Source organism: Pelmatolapia mariae, linkage group LG3_W, assembly GCF_036321145.2.
Source record: "Pelmatolapia mariae isolate MD_Pm_ZW linkage group LG3_W, Pm_UMD_F_2, whole genome shotgun sequence".
Classification (NCBI taxonomy): domain Eukaryota; kingdom Metazoa; phylum Chordata; class Actinopteri; order Cichliformes; family Cichlidae; genus Pelmatolapia; species Pelmatolapia mariae.
Window position 1 is genome coordinate 44,329,307 of NC_086229.1, and position 18,998 is coordinate 44,348,304.

The window sequence follows — 18,998 nt, forward strand, 5'->3', positions numbered from 1 at the left end:
GACTGCTGCTTAGTGGGGAAAAAGAAGTTAGATTTGAAGGCGCATGAGAAAAGTCTGTTAAAGAGTTTCATATGGAAAGCAAAAGAACAATAAACTAAAAATCTCCAATAAAGAGAAGTTGCTGGGCAAAAAAGAAGAGAAATGTATGGTTAAAAACATCACGTTTCTCCACTCATTTGTTTTGCATATTTTGTTTGTGAGACGAATAGAAGCTTGTGAGGCTTAATCTGTCTGTGATCAGTGGCTTCGTTTGATCAGATTTCTACCTTGCCCTTCCCTTTCACTCTTTCAGCTCTGAGCTGAGCACACAACAAAAATTTCACTTAAGCAGACTGGCCTCATATTACTAAGAACCTCTTTATTGCCATCTTATCCTGTCTCCCATTATAACGTCTTGTTTCTTTTGTTGTCATCGTTACTTTGTCAACTGGGCTTTTAAAGTTTGAGACTGAGGCAAAAACTTCCCTCTCTAAACTGCGCTCAGCTTGTTTTCAGCTCTGCTGGCATGTCAGCTTTCTCTTTTTCATGTTTCTTTGTTGTCATTCAACACTGATGATGAACTTTGCTGTAAAATTTTGCACTCAATTAATGAAAAAGGCTGGGACACAGCTAAAGACCAAAGCACATTCTTCACCAACCCTAGCTATTACATGTTCCTCAGTTTTATCTATTTATGCTTGTATGTATGGACAGTAACAACGATGCAGTGACAGTTAGCACCCAGATATTAGTTTGTTTAGCTTGAAGGGCCCAAAGAGGTGGGCGAGCGGCTCAGTACCTATAAAATCACCAAAGAGAAGGGACCGAATGTCCAGAACAGCTAAACCCAGATGCAGAGAAGAAACCAGGACATGACTAAAGCGGTTTTATTGACCAAGAAAGATATTAGGGAGTATCTTAAAATCTTTAATCCTGTGAGTGCTTGGGGAGCTGAGTGGGTAGCTATTACCAGGCTGAGCAAAGAGGGGAGTCAGGAGACCCAGAAAAGTTGGTGGATCAGGGTGGTGTCCAAAAAAGTCATGACAAAAAAGTCTTTTAAAGCTAGTGCGGTTCGGAGGGCGGAGGGCCAGGTAGGCCAGAAGGTGGAATGGGAAGGAGGAGAGGCTGTAACTAGACTGACTGACAAGTATATCAGCATAGCCTACAGTCTGGCAACAGCTGAAGGTCATTGGAAGATTAATGTGGGTGACCCTTAGGCACATCTGAAACCACTCCTGAAATCAATTCAATTTCAGATAAAAGGCATTTTAAATTGTAAGGTAAAGACTACAATAAACAGTCAGATGAAGAATGCCTTCTTTGCATCCACCATCCCTCCTCTGCAGCCTCGCCTCTCTAACGTTGTCTCCAAAACAATCAACCTGAGCTTTCCCTCTGATGTACTCGTTTCTAATCCTGTCCATTCTGGTCACTCCCAATGAAAATCTTAATGCCTTCAGCTCGGCTTCAAGTCCTTTTGTCAGTGCCCCCGTCTCCAGCCATACATCACATTTTTAAACCTTCCCTTTCCCTCTCACTGCTCTCCTGTCACAAATCACCCCTTACACTCTTCCTTACCCTGCTTGCTCCCTCTTCTTCGCCTCTCTTTTGCACTGTGTTGCTTTGGATGGTTGAACCTAGGGGTGGGCGATATATCGAATATACTCGCTGTATCGCATTTTTCCACGTACGATGGTTAAAATGGCTTTATTGTACCATTATAAGTTGCCATGACAATATTAAGCTGTCTGTATGTAATTCACTATGAGGGGTTTTTTCTCCCACACTCTGTGAATGCATCATTAATCCCCCCTCCCAGCCGGAAAACTTTCTACCTGGCATACAGCGCTGAGCATGGATTTCACAAGGAGGATGTCGAACAAAACAGGGTAATTTGCAAAACATGCTGTAAAACTATTGCTGCAAAAGTGAGCAGTTAGCAAAATACAAAATACCAGTGCAATTTTAAGCACCGAATGGTTAAAAACAACATTTGTTTTAGATGTTATTTAAATATATTGTGATATATGTCATGTATTGTGATATAGCAAAAAAATATTGTGATATTAGATTTTCCTCATATTGCCCAGCTCTGGGTGAACCCTTGTATATGCCCTCATTACCTCTGCTCCTCGCAGCTTCACTGTTACGCTCGTCTGCTTCTCATTCACACATTGTATCTCACCTCTCCTCACTTTCACTCCTCTCCAGATCACACCTTCACCTCTCCTTACTCTCACTACCGATCACACTTTGATCATTATAGTCCAATACACAGGACACTGATTTTGATTCACAGCAGCATTGAACTCTTCACAGTCTTTTCCTAATCTAACCTGATGCACACATCCTACTTGTAGAGCCACAATAACACACAAAGAAGGGTTGCAGCCATCCACAGCCGTTTTCACTATAGAAGAAGAATATTGTTATGCTGATTAACAAAGAGAGTCAACACTTTACCATCAACTTGTTTTGTTTTTTATCTCACATGAGTTGCCACAACAACAGGACTGCATGAGAGCAAGCAAAGGCAAGGAGTGATAAGACACAGGTATTCACAGTATTGTAGTATAACAGAAGCACACAGCTCAGTGAGTCTGTGCCTGCATAGAAAAACAGTAGCGTGGGATGTGTCTGGTTCTCTCTTCTTCTACTTTTCTCTCCCTCACTATTTCCAATGCTCTCTCTCTCTCCCACACTCCCCAAATACGAGCACCTGTTTCTTTCATCATGCTGCTGTGGAGGAAACAGGGCTTCCCCGACAACCACATGGAGAAAAAAGGGGAGCTAGTAGCCTTTGCATGTCTGTTTCTTTACATATTTCAGAGTATACAGTTACTTTATTACCTTTTATAAACTCGTCCAGACGGAGCCGTTTCAGGGCAAATGACAAAATCTAAGAATGAGACCCGCTCGTCTGTTTCAGCCCCCGCATGAAATGATTGCGGTTTGTTTAGAAAGTCCCGACGAGGACCTCGTGTGGCTGTGAGAATTACGTCTCTTGTCTCTCATGAGCAGTGTGAGAGGTAGTGTGATGTTATTACAGATGCATGCATACATGCTCTGCTTGAATTTTATGCCACTCGGCAACAGCAGAGAAAGCTATAAACATTACATCGAATTATTTTATGAAATGAGTATACTAGACTTCACTGAACTGGCAAGCAGACTTTGATTTTCACATTCAGCAGACATTTTAGATTAGCAGTCATTTGGAGATTTTTATTATATGACCATTTTGGGAAGTGCTGGATTTTTTATGTATTTTTGTAAAGAAATGCAACATGTTGCTGCTGGAAATTTGGATGATGAGAAGAAAGAAAGTCAAAATACTAAAGCTGGAAGTTTTAAATTTAAAACACTTAGCTGAAAGACACCATAATGGAACTGCAGAGGTGGTCATTTATAACAGAAAAATATAGGCTGGTGATGCTTTTCTATCATTTTAAGGGGAACTTGTCTGTATATTCCATTATCCTAAGTAGTAAAAAGGTTTTGCCAGGCGTGTAGCTCTTTTTTAAATCCTTCATTTCATATTTGTGAATTCTGCAGTGGAAACAAATTTTGGGGATAATTAACTTACATATGATCAACATATGTTCAATGTGACACAACGCAGACAGAGAACGTAACATTGCACTCGTATGAACATCAAGAGAAATTTGAAATTTATAATGGCTCACTTGTTAAATATACATAACAGTTTGTAAGGTATACTTAAATACAGTGGTCCCTCGCTATAACGTGGTTCACCTTTCACCTGTTTCGCGGATTTTTTTGTGCAATTTTGCAAGCTTTTTTTTTTTTTGCACAGCGCATCGTGTTCTGCGTTCTGATTGGCTGTAGACCATTGTCACTCAATCTCGTGCCTTGTCTCCTGTACAGTACAGAAAGTGTTAAGCTTGTTAAATTTACCTCGCTAGCAGCGTGACTCTGAAGTTCTGTCAAAGGCAACCGCGGGCGCCTTTGGTTTTATTCTATATATTTTTCTACGAAGGTTTGAACTTTGAAAGTGTTTAAACAAGAGAGAAAAGTGAGGAAATGTTCATACCTGTCTGAGAAAAGTGTATAAAGTGTGTAGTGAGGGGTTTTACAGACATAAAACATCTATAATTGTAAAAAAAAAAAAAATCAGACAGACACAAATCTTTGCCTATGAGTACAGAAACCCACCCACCTGCTGCTTAAATCTGTTTATGAGGGGCAACCAATCAGAAGAAAGTTGTCTGAAAGACTGAGGTGCTAAAATGGCCTATTTCAACCAGAGAGTGAATGGCAGGGCTGAACAGAGGCCCAGTATATAAATAAAACAGGATTATTTCTAACTGTGACTCATTCAGAGCCGCTCTAGTAGAGTCCAGAAATGAAAAACTGAAGTCAGCCATGAATTGTTGTTCTCACTCTTTATTGAGACATTTGAGCTCAAAGCCTAATATACCGCTTCATATAAGCTAAACTTCGGTGTGGTGGGGAGTTAGCTGACAGTATCGCCACAGTTCAGATTATTTGTACCCAGTCTGGATGCAAAAGACCTCACTCTTTTAATATATCTGCTTTTTTTAACCTGTATTACACCAGAGTCATGTAAAATCCTGATAAACACATACTGTTTGTACTTTACACTGAGATGTAGGCTGCTGTGTTTTAGTGTGCGTGTGTTTGGACTTTTATCTTTGTAAGAAGTTTAGTACAGTTTGGGGAAACACCTTGTAAAGAGCTGCTTGAAGGTTGAGACTTTGTTATAGTCTTCGGGTTGGGACTAGTTCAGGTTAATGTTTGGTTGTAATCATTCAGTTTAGGGCAGCGGGCTCAGGACAGCCTGTCTTAGTTAATCTCAGTTCAGTGTGCCAGCTGGTATGCAGCTAAGCCTTTAGTAAGCAGTCGCAGGATAATGTTCAACATGTTGCTGTGTCTGAGCATTTTTTACATCGCTGAGTGATACAGCAGAGAGAGGCAGGGCATAAAATCACAGGATCCACTGCTTAGTAATGCATTTAGTCATATACCCCTCTTCTTCAATTTTCTCTCACTTTTTTAAGGACACAGTGCACACCATGCTGAGGTATGCCAAGTTTTCAGCTAATAGTTCTTTGGGAATCGGTGGAATTGGTGCAAAAATGCTATTTTTATGTCATCTTTGGCCTTTTTTATAGATTCAAGTAAAGAAAAAAATGTATTTTTGTGACAGTCTGCTAATAACAAAGGGCCTAAAGATAACATTTAGCACTTAGCAAAGTTGGTTCTTTGCTAAGTTGTTTGGTATGTGTAAAGACAACACTGAATTATCTCTTAAGGTTGGTCCCTTTTATATCTTTGAATGATTCATAGTTGAGTGTTCAGTGGCTTAACAAACTGAAAATGTCAGGCACAAGTGAAAACGAGCGAAAAACCTTTAGACAACCCGGAGAACCGTTGCTTGAGACCACTACAAGGAAGTCTGGCTCCTCAGAAGCAAATGATAAAGAAATTAGGGGAGGTTCAAGGCTAGCAGTATCTGTGTGCATTCTCAGTTCCAGATCTTGGTCGTCTTAACTAGACTTCTTTTTTATGCTCCTGAAGATGTTTCACCGCTCATCCAAAAGGCTTCTTCAGTACTAAAAGATGGGTGCGACTCCTAGGGCGATGTCTGAGGTGATAACCTCACTAGAGTTTAAATGTCTGGGGCTTCCCATCAGCTGTTTGAACTGAAGAAGCCTTTCACACGAGAGGTGAAACTTCTTAAAGAAGCTGCCTTTAACTCAAGCGCTTAGGACTTCCTCGTCTGGTGTAACGATGAAAGTGGCGTGAAGCCCAACAAATCTCCAGGTGTTCAACTGTTTTTTAGCTTTGGTGACTCCTCTAATTTTGTTTAGCAGTCTGTATGTTGTAGAGTAGTAATAACAGAAGGCTGTAATTTAAGATTTCGCTCTCTCTCACTTATTTTTCCTCCTCCCTTCAGGTTAAATCTGGATTTTTATTCTGTTGATGTAGGAGGACTTTTCCTCCGGCTGGTCTTTTAGGCAATGTTTAGCTCTTGTTTCAGACAGTCCACAGTAACAGACGTGTGTTATTGTGTGAAAGGTGGTGAGACGGATGTTTTTCCACCTTTATTGCCAATATATTGCAACACAGAATGAAATTAGAAGGGAGCATTTTTGTTTTCTGTCTGCATATGTCTGCACAAATTTGTCTTTGTGCATATCAACATTGAATGCGCAGCATTCTTTGTCTCATCTGGACAAACAGACCACCTCAGGTCAAAACAACTGAGATATCAGATGTTTATCACAGCACAGATGGAGAGAGCAGGAAGCACATGATGAAGGAGGAGCTGGATGGGTTAGAACGGAGGGACCAGAAGTAAAAAGGGTGAGAAATCATGAAGTCATGAAGTCTCTTTATTTTTAAACTGAATTTTTTGATTTTGTTTATTGTTACTTTTGGTAAATACCAAATTTAAACTACCAGGGGAAAAAACTGCTGTGATCTTATTTGACAAATAGAATTTATAGTGACACATGGTTCATTCTAGCTGTTAAATGAATGAGCATTTCCCACACTCAAACTTGCTAAAATCTAAAAAAAAATGCATCCTGGAGAAATGCAGCGCACTGTTTCAGATCGACCTGCTGTGTTTCCTCTGCGAGTCTTTTCCTTTTTCTCCTTTTTAATGTGGCTTAATGCCAACAGGTAGCTATACAGCTGTGACACTTATGCCTTTTCACTGTGTCTGCTCTCATTAGAAGCCATTTAAAGGGGGGTGGGGTGTATTTAGGAGAAACACGGGCAGGATAGGAACCTGCTGTGACCTGCCTGCACATTTGCTTAAAATCATATCGCTCAAGTCTGGAAAAGCAAGCGAGAGCATCTTCAGCCAGGTTAGGGGATCTGAACCAAACCGCTGCTAAGCACCACTCTCAGCGCTCACAGTTTAAACGTAACTCGCGCACAAACACCACTAAATCGCAGGCAGCGTGTCTGAATTAGAGCACAGGGTCAAATTTAGCTCATTAAAGGAGCATTTTCTGTTATTATTTGATGTAGTGTTTATGTGGGGAAATCGTTCTGCAGTGGCACGTAATCAGTTTGAGTGATATTACAACAAAAAGTGTTACAACTGCCTCATAGTGCACAGCAGGGCATACCTGTAAGACCTATAAAATCCCTTAAAATGCCAAAAATGAGCTGTTCAGAAAATATGGTAAACCAAATAAACCTAGAGGTGCACAAAGGCGCGCCTTAAAGAGCAGAAGCATGAAGCAGGTGAATGAGTGCAAAAGGCTCAGCTGCTAATCCCTAATCTTTGCATCATAAACTCTTATCATCTGAAATCCAAAAGGAAAAAAAAAGTTTTACAGTATCATGCAGCACGGCTGTTTGTGTCCCTTCCCTCTGTTCCACATTCTCGCAGATATTAGAACAGACGGTATGATCCTGTTTTGTCTGCAGCAGGAGTTACAGGCTAAATATGAAGCTCTCTGCTGTGGCACTCTAGTCATCCTTCTTAGACATACTGATGATGATTTAAACCATTATACTGAATTTATGAATATGTAACACAGTTAAAATATGTGTCGTAAATACTGTTCATAGACCTTTATGTCTGCTTTTAGGAAGCGCTACATTAACTGCAGTGTGATGCTGTTCCCTGGTAGTCCTGCTTCTCAGTGTCGGAGCTGCACCGCTGCAGTTTTCTGGCTGTTATTACCTGTCCTATACAGACCTCCAGTGGTGATCGCTGGTAGCTTTAGATCTGCTCAGGCCTGGCTGCTTGTTTGGCGTGAGGGGAAAAATTAAGCTGGGTTAAAAGAGAGTTAAAAGAAAGAAAGAGTAGAGCAAATATCTGCAGTTCACTGACCTTTCTAAGTGGATTACATGCCCCCTCAGTGCTGTGGGGGCAAAGAGAGAGGGAGTGAACAGCATGTAAAGAGGGAAGGATCTTTTAACACTGTATTTAGTCCGATTTTTTTAAGCCACCTGGTTTCTTCTTAGTTCACCCTTTATTTTTAGCCAATTTTGCTGTAAAGTAAACAGCTCACCTTTATAAGTGGCATCCTCTTTGTGATAAAGTGAAGATTTCTGGCAGCAGATGGTGTTCACACCTGTTACTTGAAGTCAAACATCATGATCGAGGATGTAGAAGACAATCTCGGCCACCTTTACAGCTTTTACACTGAGAAAGGCAAATTTCCTTTTCTGGATTAGCGTTTCAGTTAAATTTGAAATCTGAACATTTTCTGAAGAACATTGAAAATTTCAACCAAACTCTGATAAACCCACCAGACTTTTAACACACTTCCTTTCTTTGTCTTTTCATTTTGATTTTGTCACTGGATACTTTTTGGCTCAAATGAGGAACGATAAATAAACATCAGAAATAAATGCCAGAGCTTTTTATTAATTAGTTTTTTTTTTAGTTTTTTAGTTAAATATTGAATCATAAATGGTAGATGATCAATTCAAAAGTAATTATGCTAATTAAAAGGAAAGCATTTTTATTTATTTTTTGTAAATGATTGCTGCTGACCCACCCACTGTACTCTTTCAGCCTGCTGGGGGAAGTGGCCCACTCTTTTAGGGATCACTGCACAAGTGATTGCCAGCTTGTTTTTATTATTCGCAAAGAAAAATACATGTATATGCAGCCTAGCTGGACAGTTTTGTAAATGTTTTATGTATAATGGTGGTCTATGAGAAGAAAAATATTTTTGGTGGCAGCCAATTTCTGTCCATTCGTTGCACACTAGAAGCAACTACTGGGAAAGACAGCAACAAGGCTGAGTAGTGGAATTATACCCAGATATCTTCATACATGGTTAATTATATAGTGTGCTCAGTGTGCTTTATATTGTAATGTAAAGACCCTAAAATATAAGAAAGAAACCTCAACAATCACATGACCCCCTATGAGCAAGCACTTGGTGACAGTGGGAAGGAAAAACTCCCTTTTAACAGGAAGAAACCTCCAACAGAACCAGGGAGGGGCGGCCATCAGCCATGACTGGCTGAGGGTGAGGGGAGGAAGACAAGACAAAAGACATGCTGTGGAACAGAGACAGAGATTAATCATTAATAATTAATTGCAAATTCAGTCTGCACATGAGAAAAGGCTTTGTTAGGCGGGACATACAGGTCCAATAACATTTAGTTTGAAAGTTCACGTCCCACTTATACTAGTACTATAAGAACAGACCAAGTCCAAATCAGCGCTGTTGCTGGTTTAAGTGGACATCTCCAGGTTATTCGAGAGTAGCTGAGTGTTTCAGTGATTTTAAGAGCAAGCAAGCTCTGTCACACACACACACACACACACACTGGAAAGCAGCAAATGTAATGTAAACATGTATGCACTGTTTTTAAATGTGTACACAGAACAGCAAACGGTGAACTGTGTGAGAGTTTTTCTGAAAGGTTTGATGTGTCAAAGATTAATTGTGAAATTCAATTTTATAGCCTTGATTTTAGAACTTTGACCCCCAGGCCCTTTCACTTTGTGCAAGTGAAAAAGGTCGAGTTAGAAAAGGGGGGAAAGGGTCAGTAATAGACTTGTTTTTCGGTCTTAACAAAAATAAATCAAAGAGTTGTTCAAAAAAAAGAAAAATCAAACCTGTTTAGTTTTTATGGGAGTCTATGAGGAGTCACTCGCCTATGGAGTGGATATTAGAGGAGCTGCAGTTCCACATTGGCTTAATTTTGGGTACTTGGTCTTAGTATATTGTATTTCCAGTACACGCTGTATTTGATTGCACATATTGGCAGATGCTTTTCTGATCATCATGGCCCACGATACTCTTTGGAAGACCATGCAATCGCACTGCAGCCACATCGATATATTGGCAGGGCCGATATTATCGCCCAGCATTAGTTATTTGTCAACCTTTTGGTATCTGAATTTGTAATGGCCAGTAAATGACAATTACACAAGCTACCAAGTATAATATGAGTTGCATAGCATTCTGTGACTTCCCTGTTGGCAACACATTAGCTGATCCTTGATAGCTGATCTTTTTGGTTATCAGTTTAAAGTAAAAAACGTTACAAATATCACAACCTCATATTGCCTGTTTTTCTTAAGCCAACAATCTAAATCACAGGAATCAAATCAGTTTACAATGACAGAAAATCTGCCTTATTAAACAGCTCACATGAGTCAAAAATGTCAGTACATTTTTAAGACATTACTTCAGTTCCTTGCAAAGACTAAAACCTACAGGGAGGAATTTGCTGATAAAAGAAATTCAAATAAGAAGGTTTAAATTAAGAACAATAACAATGAGACAATTTTGCATGTTTACTGCTTTTTATTCCAGAATCTTTCCGATTTCTTAGACTTAATGATAAACTGATGAACCAGGAAATGCACACAGAGTTAGTTGCATCCACTCTGTGCCAGTAAAACAAGGACACCATGAAAAGCGTCAGCTCAAAGATGGACACGAAAAAGTTTTTGCAGACACAGAAGAATGTCCGCCTGTCTGTCCACTCTCGTGCGCTCTCTGCCTCTCCATCTTTCTCACAGCCTGGCTGCCTGGCATGTGTGCAATCGATGCCCGTCTGGCATTCACTGTGTCAACAGGCATGGGAAAAGTTCATCAGGAGCTTGGCACTCCCACTCCACCCATCCATGCATCCATCCATCCATCCCTCCTAGTTTTTCTTAACTCTCTCAGTCTTTAGTCCTTAACAAAAAGTGAATCCAAAGGCTAACGGATGGGAAGAAGTGAAGTATTTTGGAAGATAAACGTGCTTTCTGTGAGATAAAAGCTTTATTTGATTTGAGTTTAGAGTACTGTTTGGCCTCACCGACCTTGCAGCTGCGATCTCATCAGCAAACAAATCTGCAGGAGAATCCGCTGACCTTTCTGTTCCTGTGTGGGAAGACGTGTGCTGTAATGTGCAAAGTGTAATTATGCAGCGCCCCCTGGTGGCATGTTGAAGCACTTGCTGAAGTTAACTAAATTTACTGTTTGGTTTTATGATTCTGGAAAGGAGTTTTGACTGATTTTACATCGCTGAGGCTGCAGATTTGGCAGGAAATTAGGACAAAAAGGAGACATGGCAGACACATTTTCAGAACCCAGAAAGCTGCTTTCCAGCTTTTACCTGCTTCCTCCACACGTTTGATTTGGTGGACTCTTACACTGGATGCCTTTCCTGATGCAACATCCAAAGTATTTGTGCCTGTTCTTGGGAATCTTTCGCTTGTTATGGAATTGAGAAAACTGACTTTAGAGCCTCTATTTTCAGAACACTGGAATGTACTTGTTAGTTTTATTCATCGTTGGAAGTGTCGCTGATGTTTTTTGGTTAAGTAAAAGTCAAAAGATGCTCATTTCTCTTTCTCTTGTTTTTTTTAAACAGGCTTGCCATGGATGTGCAGGATCCAAATGTGACTGCAGTGGAGTAAAAGGAGAGAAGGTAAACACAGTGTCACACACTGACACGCGGGGTGTTACTAGTAACCACCGTGTTGTGAATGTGAGGACACCACACAGCCAGTGGGTGTACCCTGAATACTCCCGTCCAATTAATGAACATATGTGTTATTCACTTTGACCTGAAATTTGCGACTGAGGGCGCAGAGTCAGGGAGCAAAGGCCCGATTTCTCATAGATTTCTTACAAGTAATTAAAAGCAACACATATTAAAAAAAACAAACCCACGCACACAAGGAACAGTTTTTCTTGGGATGACTAATGAAATCTTCTTTTTATTGTTACTCTGTAACCTGACAAGTGCCGGTCTTACAGTGAAGTCTGTATGTAAGTTGAACCAGTCAGACTTATCACAGGCTGAAACACTATAGCCAAAATAACGGACACGGGTCTTTAAATAATAAATAACGTCACAGAATCATAACACACAGAGATGTAGTAAAGTAGCAGAAATATGAATTGTGATTTTTTTTTTTTGTTGTTGTTTCTGTGGATCTTACATTTTGCTATGGAAGCTCACACATATTTTAGAAGGCAGCCTGGCTCTATTTCCGGCTTTCATCGTGTTTTGTTGCCTGTGATTGTACGAGCTGGATGACGGGAGGAGCTAATGTTTGATAAGATACTAAGACAGACAAAGTTTTCACATCATTTACGCAGAAACACCTCGGCTGTTGAAGAACACACTCACACGTTTAATTCAACTCAGTTCAGTTTTATTCACAATGAGCCAAATTACAACGACTGTCACCTCAAAGTGCAAAGACTCCTCAATAATCGAGAGAAAGCATTCGAGAACTCAAGACAGCAGGTTTTATGTTGTGAAATATGTTTTCAATCCTTCTCATATATAACATAAATAACTCTGCCTTTCTATTATGACCAGACTGAAATTAAATCTGAAACTTATCTTGTCGTAAACCTCTTAAAATAGGATCAGTTATTTATTCCAACTTAAATGTGCGGAAACACAGAGCCTGCTGAGCAAAATTTCATGTGCAGCTGTCCACGTACAGAAGGTCTGAACTGTGTGTAGCTGGAAAAGACACCGAAAATATGATAATTACATTTGAATATGAAAAAAAAGGTTGTTTGACTGTGTCATTGCTTGCAGGGTGAAAGGGGTTTCCCAGGTTTGACGGGACAGCCAGGCGTCCCAGGATTCCCTGGACCAGAAGGACCAATTGGGCCCAGAGGAGAGAAGGTGGGTTTGAAGGGCAAGGAGACGAAAAGAGAAAAGGAACTGATTTTCTGACTTTGGATGGTGGCAGTGCATATACAAATGAAAAACAATCAGTCACTGTTACTTTATTAAAATCTGTGCCTGTTCTGCCTGAGTGATTGAGTAAATAAGCCAAACAGATTAAATAAAAAAGGTGTTTCAGTTACACTCCTGGTGATTTTTCTTTGACCTCTTTGGGGAAAAACCCCAACATAAGTCTCTGGGTAACTTTTATGATTTTTTATAAGCTACTGTCGGTCAACAAACTGACTAAATAATTAGGGACAATAATGTGAATAATTGCTCAATATTTAGGTAGTTATGTCATTACATGTATAGATGATGTTTTCCTGCATTAAGTATGTTTCCTGCAGTCAAAAGGTTTTCTGCACTCCATCCAAAAAAGGGTTTGGCCATCCCGCTGCATAAGTATAAGATACATTTTTGTTTGTCAAAGCATCAAATACAACAGAAAATCCCACAGACTTTGGCGTCTTTGCGCTCTTGAAAGTGATATAATGCTTTTTAACATGCATAAGTGTTAAAATAATGGCTTGCCACTGCCAGGTGGTTGCCATGTAACATGATAATGTTATAATACACTTGTGTATAATTCAGCTTGGTTAATATGAATATGACATTACTGTAAATTTGAAGTAACACAAAGCATTCAGGTGTTGCAGGTCCATAAACACTACAAATGGGTAGTTTTAGGCTTTTGTTAGGTGGTTGCTAGGCGGGATAATATCAGACGTAGCGCCCTCGCTGCTCACACGCAGCGGTAATCCCGTAAAGGCTCGATTTGAGTGCTTTTACTTCTAAAGCTTTATACAAACCCTGAGCAGTGTTGAATCGATTTTAGCGTATAATCTGGTACTGATGGTTAACTTTAAGCACTTTTTCATGAGAACACTTTCTTTTATACTTTTAGTTTTTAACAGTAGTGCTGTTTGAATATTTACTTAAGTAAAGGACATGAATAAGGTTTCCATTACTTCTACAGTAATACTTCTGTAGATTCATTACTTGATTGTTACTGGTCTTTGATGCTGCTCACAGTGTGGAGTCAAAGATGATCAGGCTCATCATTAATGCTTTCTTGTTTGTTCTTTCTCTCAGGGAAGTGATGGACCTCAAGGACCAGGCGGTCCAAAAGGAATTAGAGTAAGTAATTCCCTCATTTTTCATAAAGACTTCATAGGGATTTTGAGCCGCTGCCACACTGGGAAACATAAGACATGGCTCCATAATTTTATTGATTTTTTTTTATTGAAGTTTATGAATGTTTATGCTTTTTTAAAAACACAGACATTAGTTACATTTTTTTAAGCAGGTAAATTTCACCTGTTTTTTTCTTCCCCTTTTAAATAAACAGAATGACTTTTTAGTGTTTTCTCAGCACTGAATAATTTGTGGTTGTAATGCTCTACTTTGGCCAGCAGGTGTCCCCATTTTGCCTTATTTATAACAGTCTGCTAGGCCCTGAAAAAACTCAACACTGGATTCTTTTTTTTTTCTTCACATTTCAACTTTTAAATGACACATTCTTCTTTTCCCTCTCTATTAGGGGCCTCCAGGAACACCAGGATTTCCAGGAACACCAGGACTTCCAGTGAGATATTTAAAGAGCTAAAATAATTCTAGCTAACTTAAAATCATGCAGCATTTATGGTTAAACTTCCGGTTTTAATTCCTGCTTTTTAGGGTCTACCCGGGCAGGATGGTCGTCCAGGTCCAAGAGGAGTGCCGGGTTGCAATGGGACAAAGGTATCTAATAAAAATATCTATGATCAATAAAGCAAGTTATAGAAGAGAAATTTATTAAAGGCAAAAAAGAATGTTGACACTCAGCGTATCTATGTCTTTCTATTTTTCTTTCCTTTTCCTTTTTTAGGGTGAGAGGGGTTTCCCAGGAAGTCCAGGAATCCCTGGGCAGCCAGGACTTCAAGTAAGTCATTACAGGATGAAGTTTGCATCATCGTGATCTGTCTGGTTTTGTTTTTTCACACTTTTCTATTTTACTCATTTACAGGGTCCACCTGGTCTGCCAGGACAAAAGGTAGAACTCAGCACACACACATTTTGTAACTTTGTTTCTTAATGCTCTTAATGTTAAGAATTGATTAAAAAAATATAACTTAATTTTCAAGGTTTGAATTCAAATTTTTAAGTTATGTCCTCTAGAAACAAAAGAAGACCAGATTGTGTGTGGATGTGTGGTTTTACAAACCAACGGGCACGTCCAATTTTAAAAGGCCAAAGACTGGGTTTCTAAGGAAGCCACTTACAAATGAATAAACATTACACATTTAAAAAAAGTTCTGTTTTGAAAATGAAACCAGTGAAAATATTTTTTAAAAAATCACTTATTTTCTATTTATTCATGCAAACAAAAAACACGACACGACAACAAACAAATAAGAGTTTCACTAATTTATTTGTCAGTGTTTGCTGTGAAACACACAGATTTAAAAGCTCTACTACTGCCTCTCCTTTAGGTTTCTATAAAATCAATTTCTATCATTTTTCTAACTCTTTTTTTTTTTTTTTTTTACTGATGTCAAGTTGAGTTTTGCTGTATTTGTCCACTAGATGGTGCCCTTTGACATTGTTTGATATTTAGAAGCAACATTTCCTTTTTCCCCCTCAGGTTCTTTCCCTTTATGAAGACAAATGTATATCTTTTCTTTGCAGGGAGACCCAGGTGATGTTATCTCCACCAATCGTTTCGGAGAGAAGGGAGCAGTGGGTTTACCCAGTTTGCCAGGAGGTCCTGTGAGTGAAATACTCTCCTTTTACAAAACACTGTGGTGCCAAAGCTAATTTAAACATTTAATTAAATTCATGTGCAGATTCAAAAAATTTCAAATACGCAAGTCAGAATGATGTGTGTATAAAAAACAAAACATTTTTATTTAATGAAATGAATGAATGAACAGAACTTGAGCTTTAGATGTCAAACTGGTCTGTTTAATAATACGACAAATGAAAATCTGTTTAATTTTGATCATTTATAAGCTGAAATATGACAAATACTGATATTATAAACATAAAGCCATCATATATCATACTGTATTTATAATTATTGACATTATTTATTTGTGCTTATGGAAACATTTTTAGAGCTAGGACTGTAAGGGACTGTAATTTCTCACACACTCACAGAAATGCTCACAGAGTCAAACAGAATGAAAGGAAATATGCAGAAGCAAAAGGATGAAATTTTTTTTTTAACTGTATGTTTTGCCAATTCTCGGTACATCTTTTTCCTTTGTGCTTTTATGTCACAGGGCCGACCTGGACCTCCAGGTATACAAGGTCCGGTAGGTCCCCCAGGACCCAGAGGCTTTGAGGTAAAGTGAAGCTGCTACAGCGTAAACCTTCATGAAAGTTGCACAAATAGCATCAGATTGAAGGCCAACTGTTTCTCGGTTTGTTTTTCAGGGTCGTCCAGGTCCTCCTGGTCCACCCGGGCCTAAGGTGAGATCAGACACTTTGTAACTGATCTTTAGTAAATAAAGACAAAATGATAATACATTTTGAACTATTCTTGGTCATAAAATATACTCCACTGAGCCTGAAGTGACAGCCTCCCTCTGCTTTTTCTCAACAGGGGAATATGGGTTTGAATTTCCAAGGACCCAAAGGAGAAAAGGTACCATAATCGTCACTTTTTTACTAAAGACTTCATTTGACTGTTACCAGATTGTATGTTCAGTATGTATTTGTAGAACATGTTCTTCAAGCCTTTTAAAGACATACTGAAACCTCAATAAGCCCAAAACTCCGGGTAAACCTTCAAACAGCTCTTCATAGATGTGAATACAGGGTAGTTATGAACACATACACATTATTCTACCATACACACAGTCATGAAGTCCGGTGTAACGTTTTGAAATGATGAACAAGACCTTGCAGACACCTATTGACTTATTGACTCCAGTCGCATGTGTTGGGATGTCAACCTGACCACAGGCCTAACTCAATCAAGTGAATGAGTTAAATATTTGTATTTAACAGAGCTATGAATGTAATTTTTATTATTGTAAAACTGGATATTTTAAGAAGGGAGTCAATATCAGAATATTTGACTCCCTTTTGGAGTCAGCCTCTAGTGGCCACTGGAGGATGTGCAGTTTTTGTAATGCTTCAATATTCAACTCTGGAGGTGTCCCCGTTGGTGCAAAGCCTGATCAACATGTTTTCCCCCCCTTTTGCAGGGAAAACCAGGCAAAGATGGTGATCCTGGTTCTCCAGGATACCCAGTGAGTTCTGCTAACAAACTGCACAATTTATAATCCTTTTCTAAAATGTTTTATAACCTTTTCCTAATGTTCTTGTATTGCTTTTTGTCACATTCAGGGGCCCACTGGAGAGACAGGCCAGCCTGGTGTTCCAGGGAGGGATGGTGAGACAGTAAGTTTCTTCTGAATATTTTGAATTCTACGAGTCAAACGGTAATGCCATGAACTGTGTAAATATCACTCTTTCTCATTTCAGGGACAAAAAGGTGATCGTGGATTCCCGGGTCCACCAGGGCAGGTGAATGAGAATTTATATTTCATTATTTGTGGAATATTTGTCTTACACTTGAACTCTTAGCACCATTTCATTGTCTACTTACATGAATACAATGCTGTGCAAATATCCCAAGCCATCCTTCATTTCTTTGTAGTTTGCTTCAAAAATATAAAGAAATTAACCATTTTTCCATCTCTACAACCACAAAACAGAATGAAAACGACAAAACAATTAAAAGAGCAGTTACATAATTTCGCAAAATGTGCCTAAACACAAACAAGAATCCATGAGGTCACTCAGCTTCATGTAACCAAATCACGACAAAAATTCACTGAACCAGCCGCAAAAGAAGACCGAAAATGTGCTTCACGTTCGATAAACAATAACATGGAATCATGCCAATTTTCTCTGTTCCTCTTGCTGATAGCTGGTAGCTCGTTTCACAGCTGGTTTATTTAAAGTTTTCTTTGGTGTGTTAGGAGACGTTTGCATGTGGAGTTTAAGATGGTCTTAATTTTGCAGTGGATGACTTTTCAGCTGGTGGAATAAATTCGTAATACTGCCGCCTTTTGGGCAATGGTCTGAAGAGTCTGAATCTCCGGGGTTAGTGATGCATTCACAGCGTGTGGGAGAAAAAAAACTCACTGTGAATTACGTGCAGACAGCTTAATATTTCCATGGCAACCTATACTTGATGGTTACTATACAGTAATGCTGGGTTTTAATTATCGATTTTCCAATTAAAATCAATTTTATGTTGAATAACGCGATGCCGATTAATTAAATCCTGAATTGATTTTTAAATATAAATGTATTTTGCCAGAAACTTCAGAATCTCAGGTTAAAGCTTTCAACAACCACCAAACAGCTAAAACAGTAAATGAGAGCAGGTAAACGGATTCCACAAAGACGTAAACACAAAGCGCGGACCCGACGCATCAGAATCAGTGAGATGTTTCTCACCCAATGACACGCCGTCGGCAGATTCTGATGCTGCAGGTTTTGTCACTCTGCAACCCAAATTAACTGAGCCAGCAGCAAAAATAAGCTTTACATTTGATAAACATCGTCATGAATTCCCTTTTACTTGTGCTTACTTGTGTACATCAAGAATAGTTTCCCATCTCTATTTTCTGCAATATTTGCTTGCTTGTAATGCACCAGTCTACTGTTGTTTACAGTGCTTTCAGCCACTTTTTTTAAAAACCGGCAAAAAGAAAGCCTCATTTCAACTGTTCAATACAGAAAATATTTAAACTGTGTGTGTGTGTGTGTGTGTGTGTGTGTGTGTGTGTGTGTGTGTGTGATACGAATCACCCACTCCCAATAGAAAATGAACCATTAAGGATGACTATTCAGTATACAAAGTCCTGCTAAACATGAGAAAACTATAATTATGAGACTTTTTTACATTTTTAAAAACACAGCTTAAACTAAGGAAGTGTTTTAAAAAGAGGAAAGTTTCCATAAGGAGGTAATATTTATCATAGTCTTTGATTTAGGTCAAATAGTCTGTTGTTGTATTTTATATTTATTCTGCTGTATTTTTTTAAATATATTTTTTATTACAAAAAAACATTTAAGGATATTTGCAAAGTTTTGTATAGTTTAGTCAGTGTGAGTCTTGTGAATTTAGTTAAATCTTTTTAACATCCCATCAGGTGATTAACGGGCCAATAGGGAATCAGGTGGGGCCTAAAGGTGAGCCTGGCTTACCTGGAACACCTGGACTCAAAGGAGACAGAGGAGTACAAGGTGAGCTGAAAACACACAGTCACATAACAAGCATAGTTATTATTTGCATTCAAATTAGTTTTAAAGCTAGTTTATACCGGGTACCAAATTTAAGTTCAAAAACA

At 38.9% G+C, this 18,998-nt stretch overlaps 1 protein-coding gene across 1 annotated transcript in view; it reads left to right on the plus strand.

The window, feature by feature from the left end:
- The window catches only part of LOC134622995 (collagen alpha-5(IV) chain-like), a 66,097-nt gene that overhangs the window by 7,758 nt on the left and 39,341 nt on the right, over positions 1-18,998 (plus strand). The window contains exons 2-16 of the mRNA XM_065470174.1: positions 11,323-11,379; positions 12,511-12,600; positions 13,738-13,782; positions 14,186-14,230; positions 14,323-14,385; positions 14,513-14,566; positions 14,651-14,677; positions 15,313-15,393; positions 15,909-15,971; positions 16,063-16,098; positions 16,232-16,273; positions 16,839-16,883; positions 16,981-17,034; positions 17,119-17,160; positions 18,801-18,894. Coding sequence (XP_065326246.1) covers positions 11,323-11,379; positions 12,511-12,600; positions 13,738-13,782; positions 14,186-14,230; positions 14,323-14,385; positions 14,513-14,566; positions 14,651-14,677; positions 15,313-15,393; positions 15,909-15,971; positions 16,063-16,098; positions 16,232-16,273; positions 16,839-16,883; positions 16,981-17,034; positions 17,119-17,160; positions 18,801-18,894 — 838 coding nt within the window. The remainder of the gene's footprint in view (positions 1-11,322; positions 11,380-12,510; positions 12,601-13,737; positions 13,783-14,185; positions 14,231-14,322; positions 14,386-14,512; positions 14,567-14,650; positions 14,678-15,312; positions 15,394-15,908; positions 15,972-16,062; positions 16,099-16,231; positions 16,274-16,838; positions 16,884-16,980; positions 17,035-17,118; positions 17,161-18,800; positions 18,895-18,998) is intronic.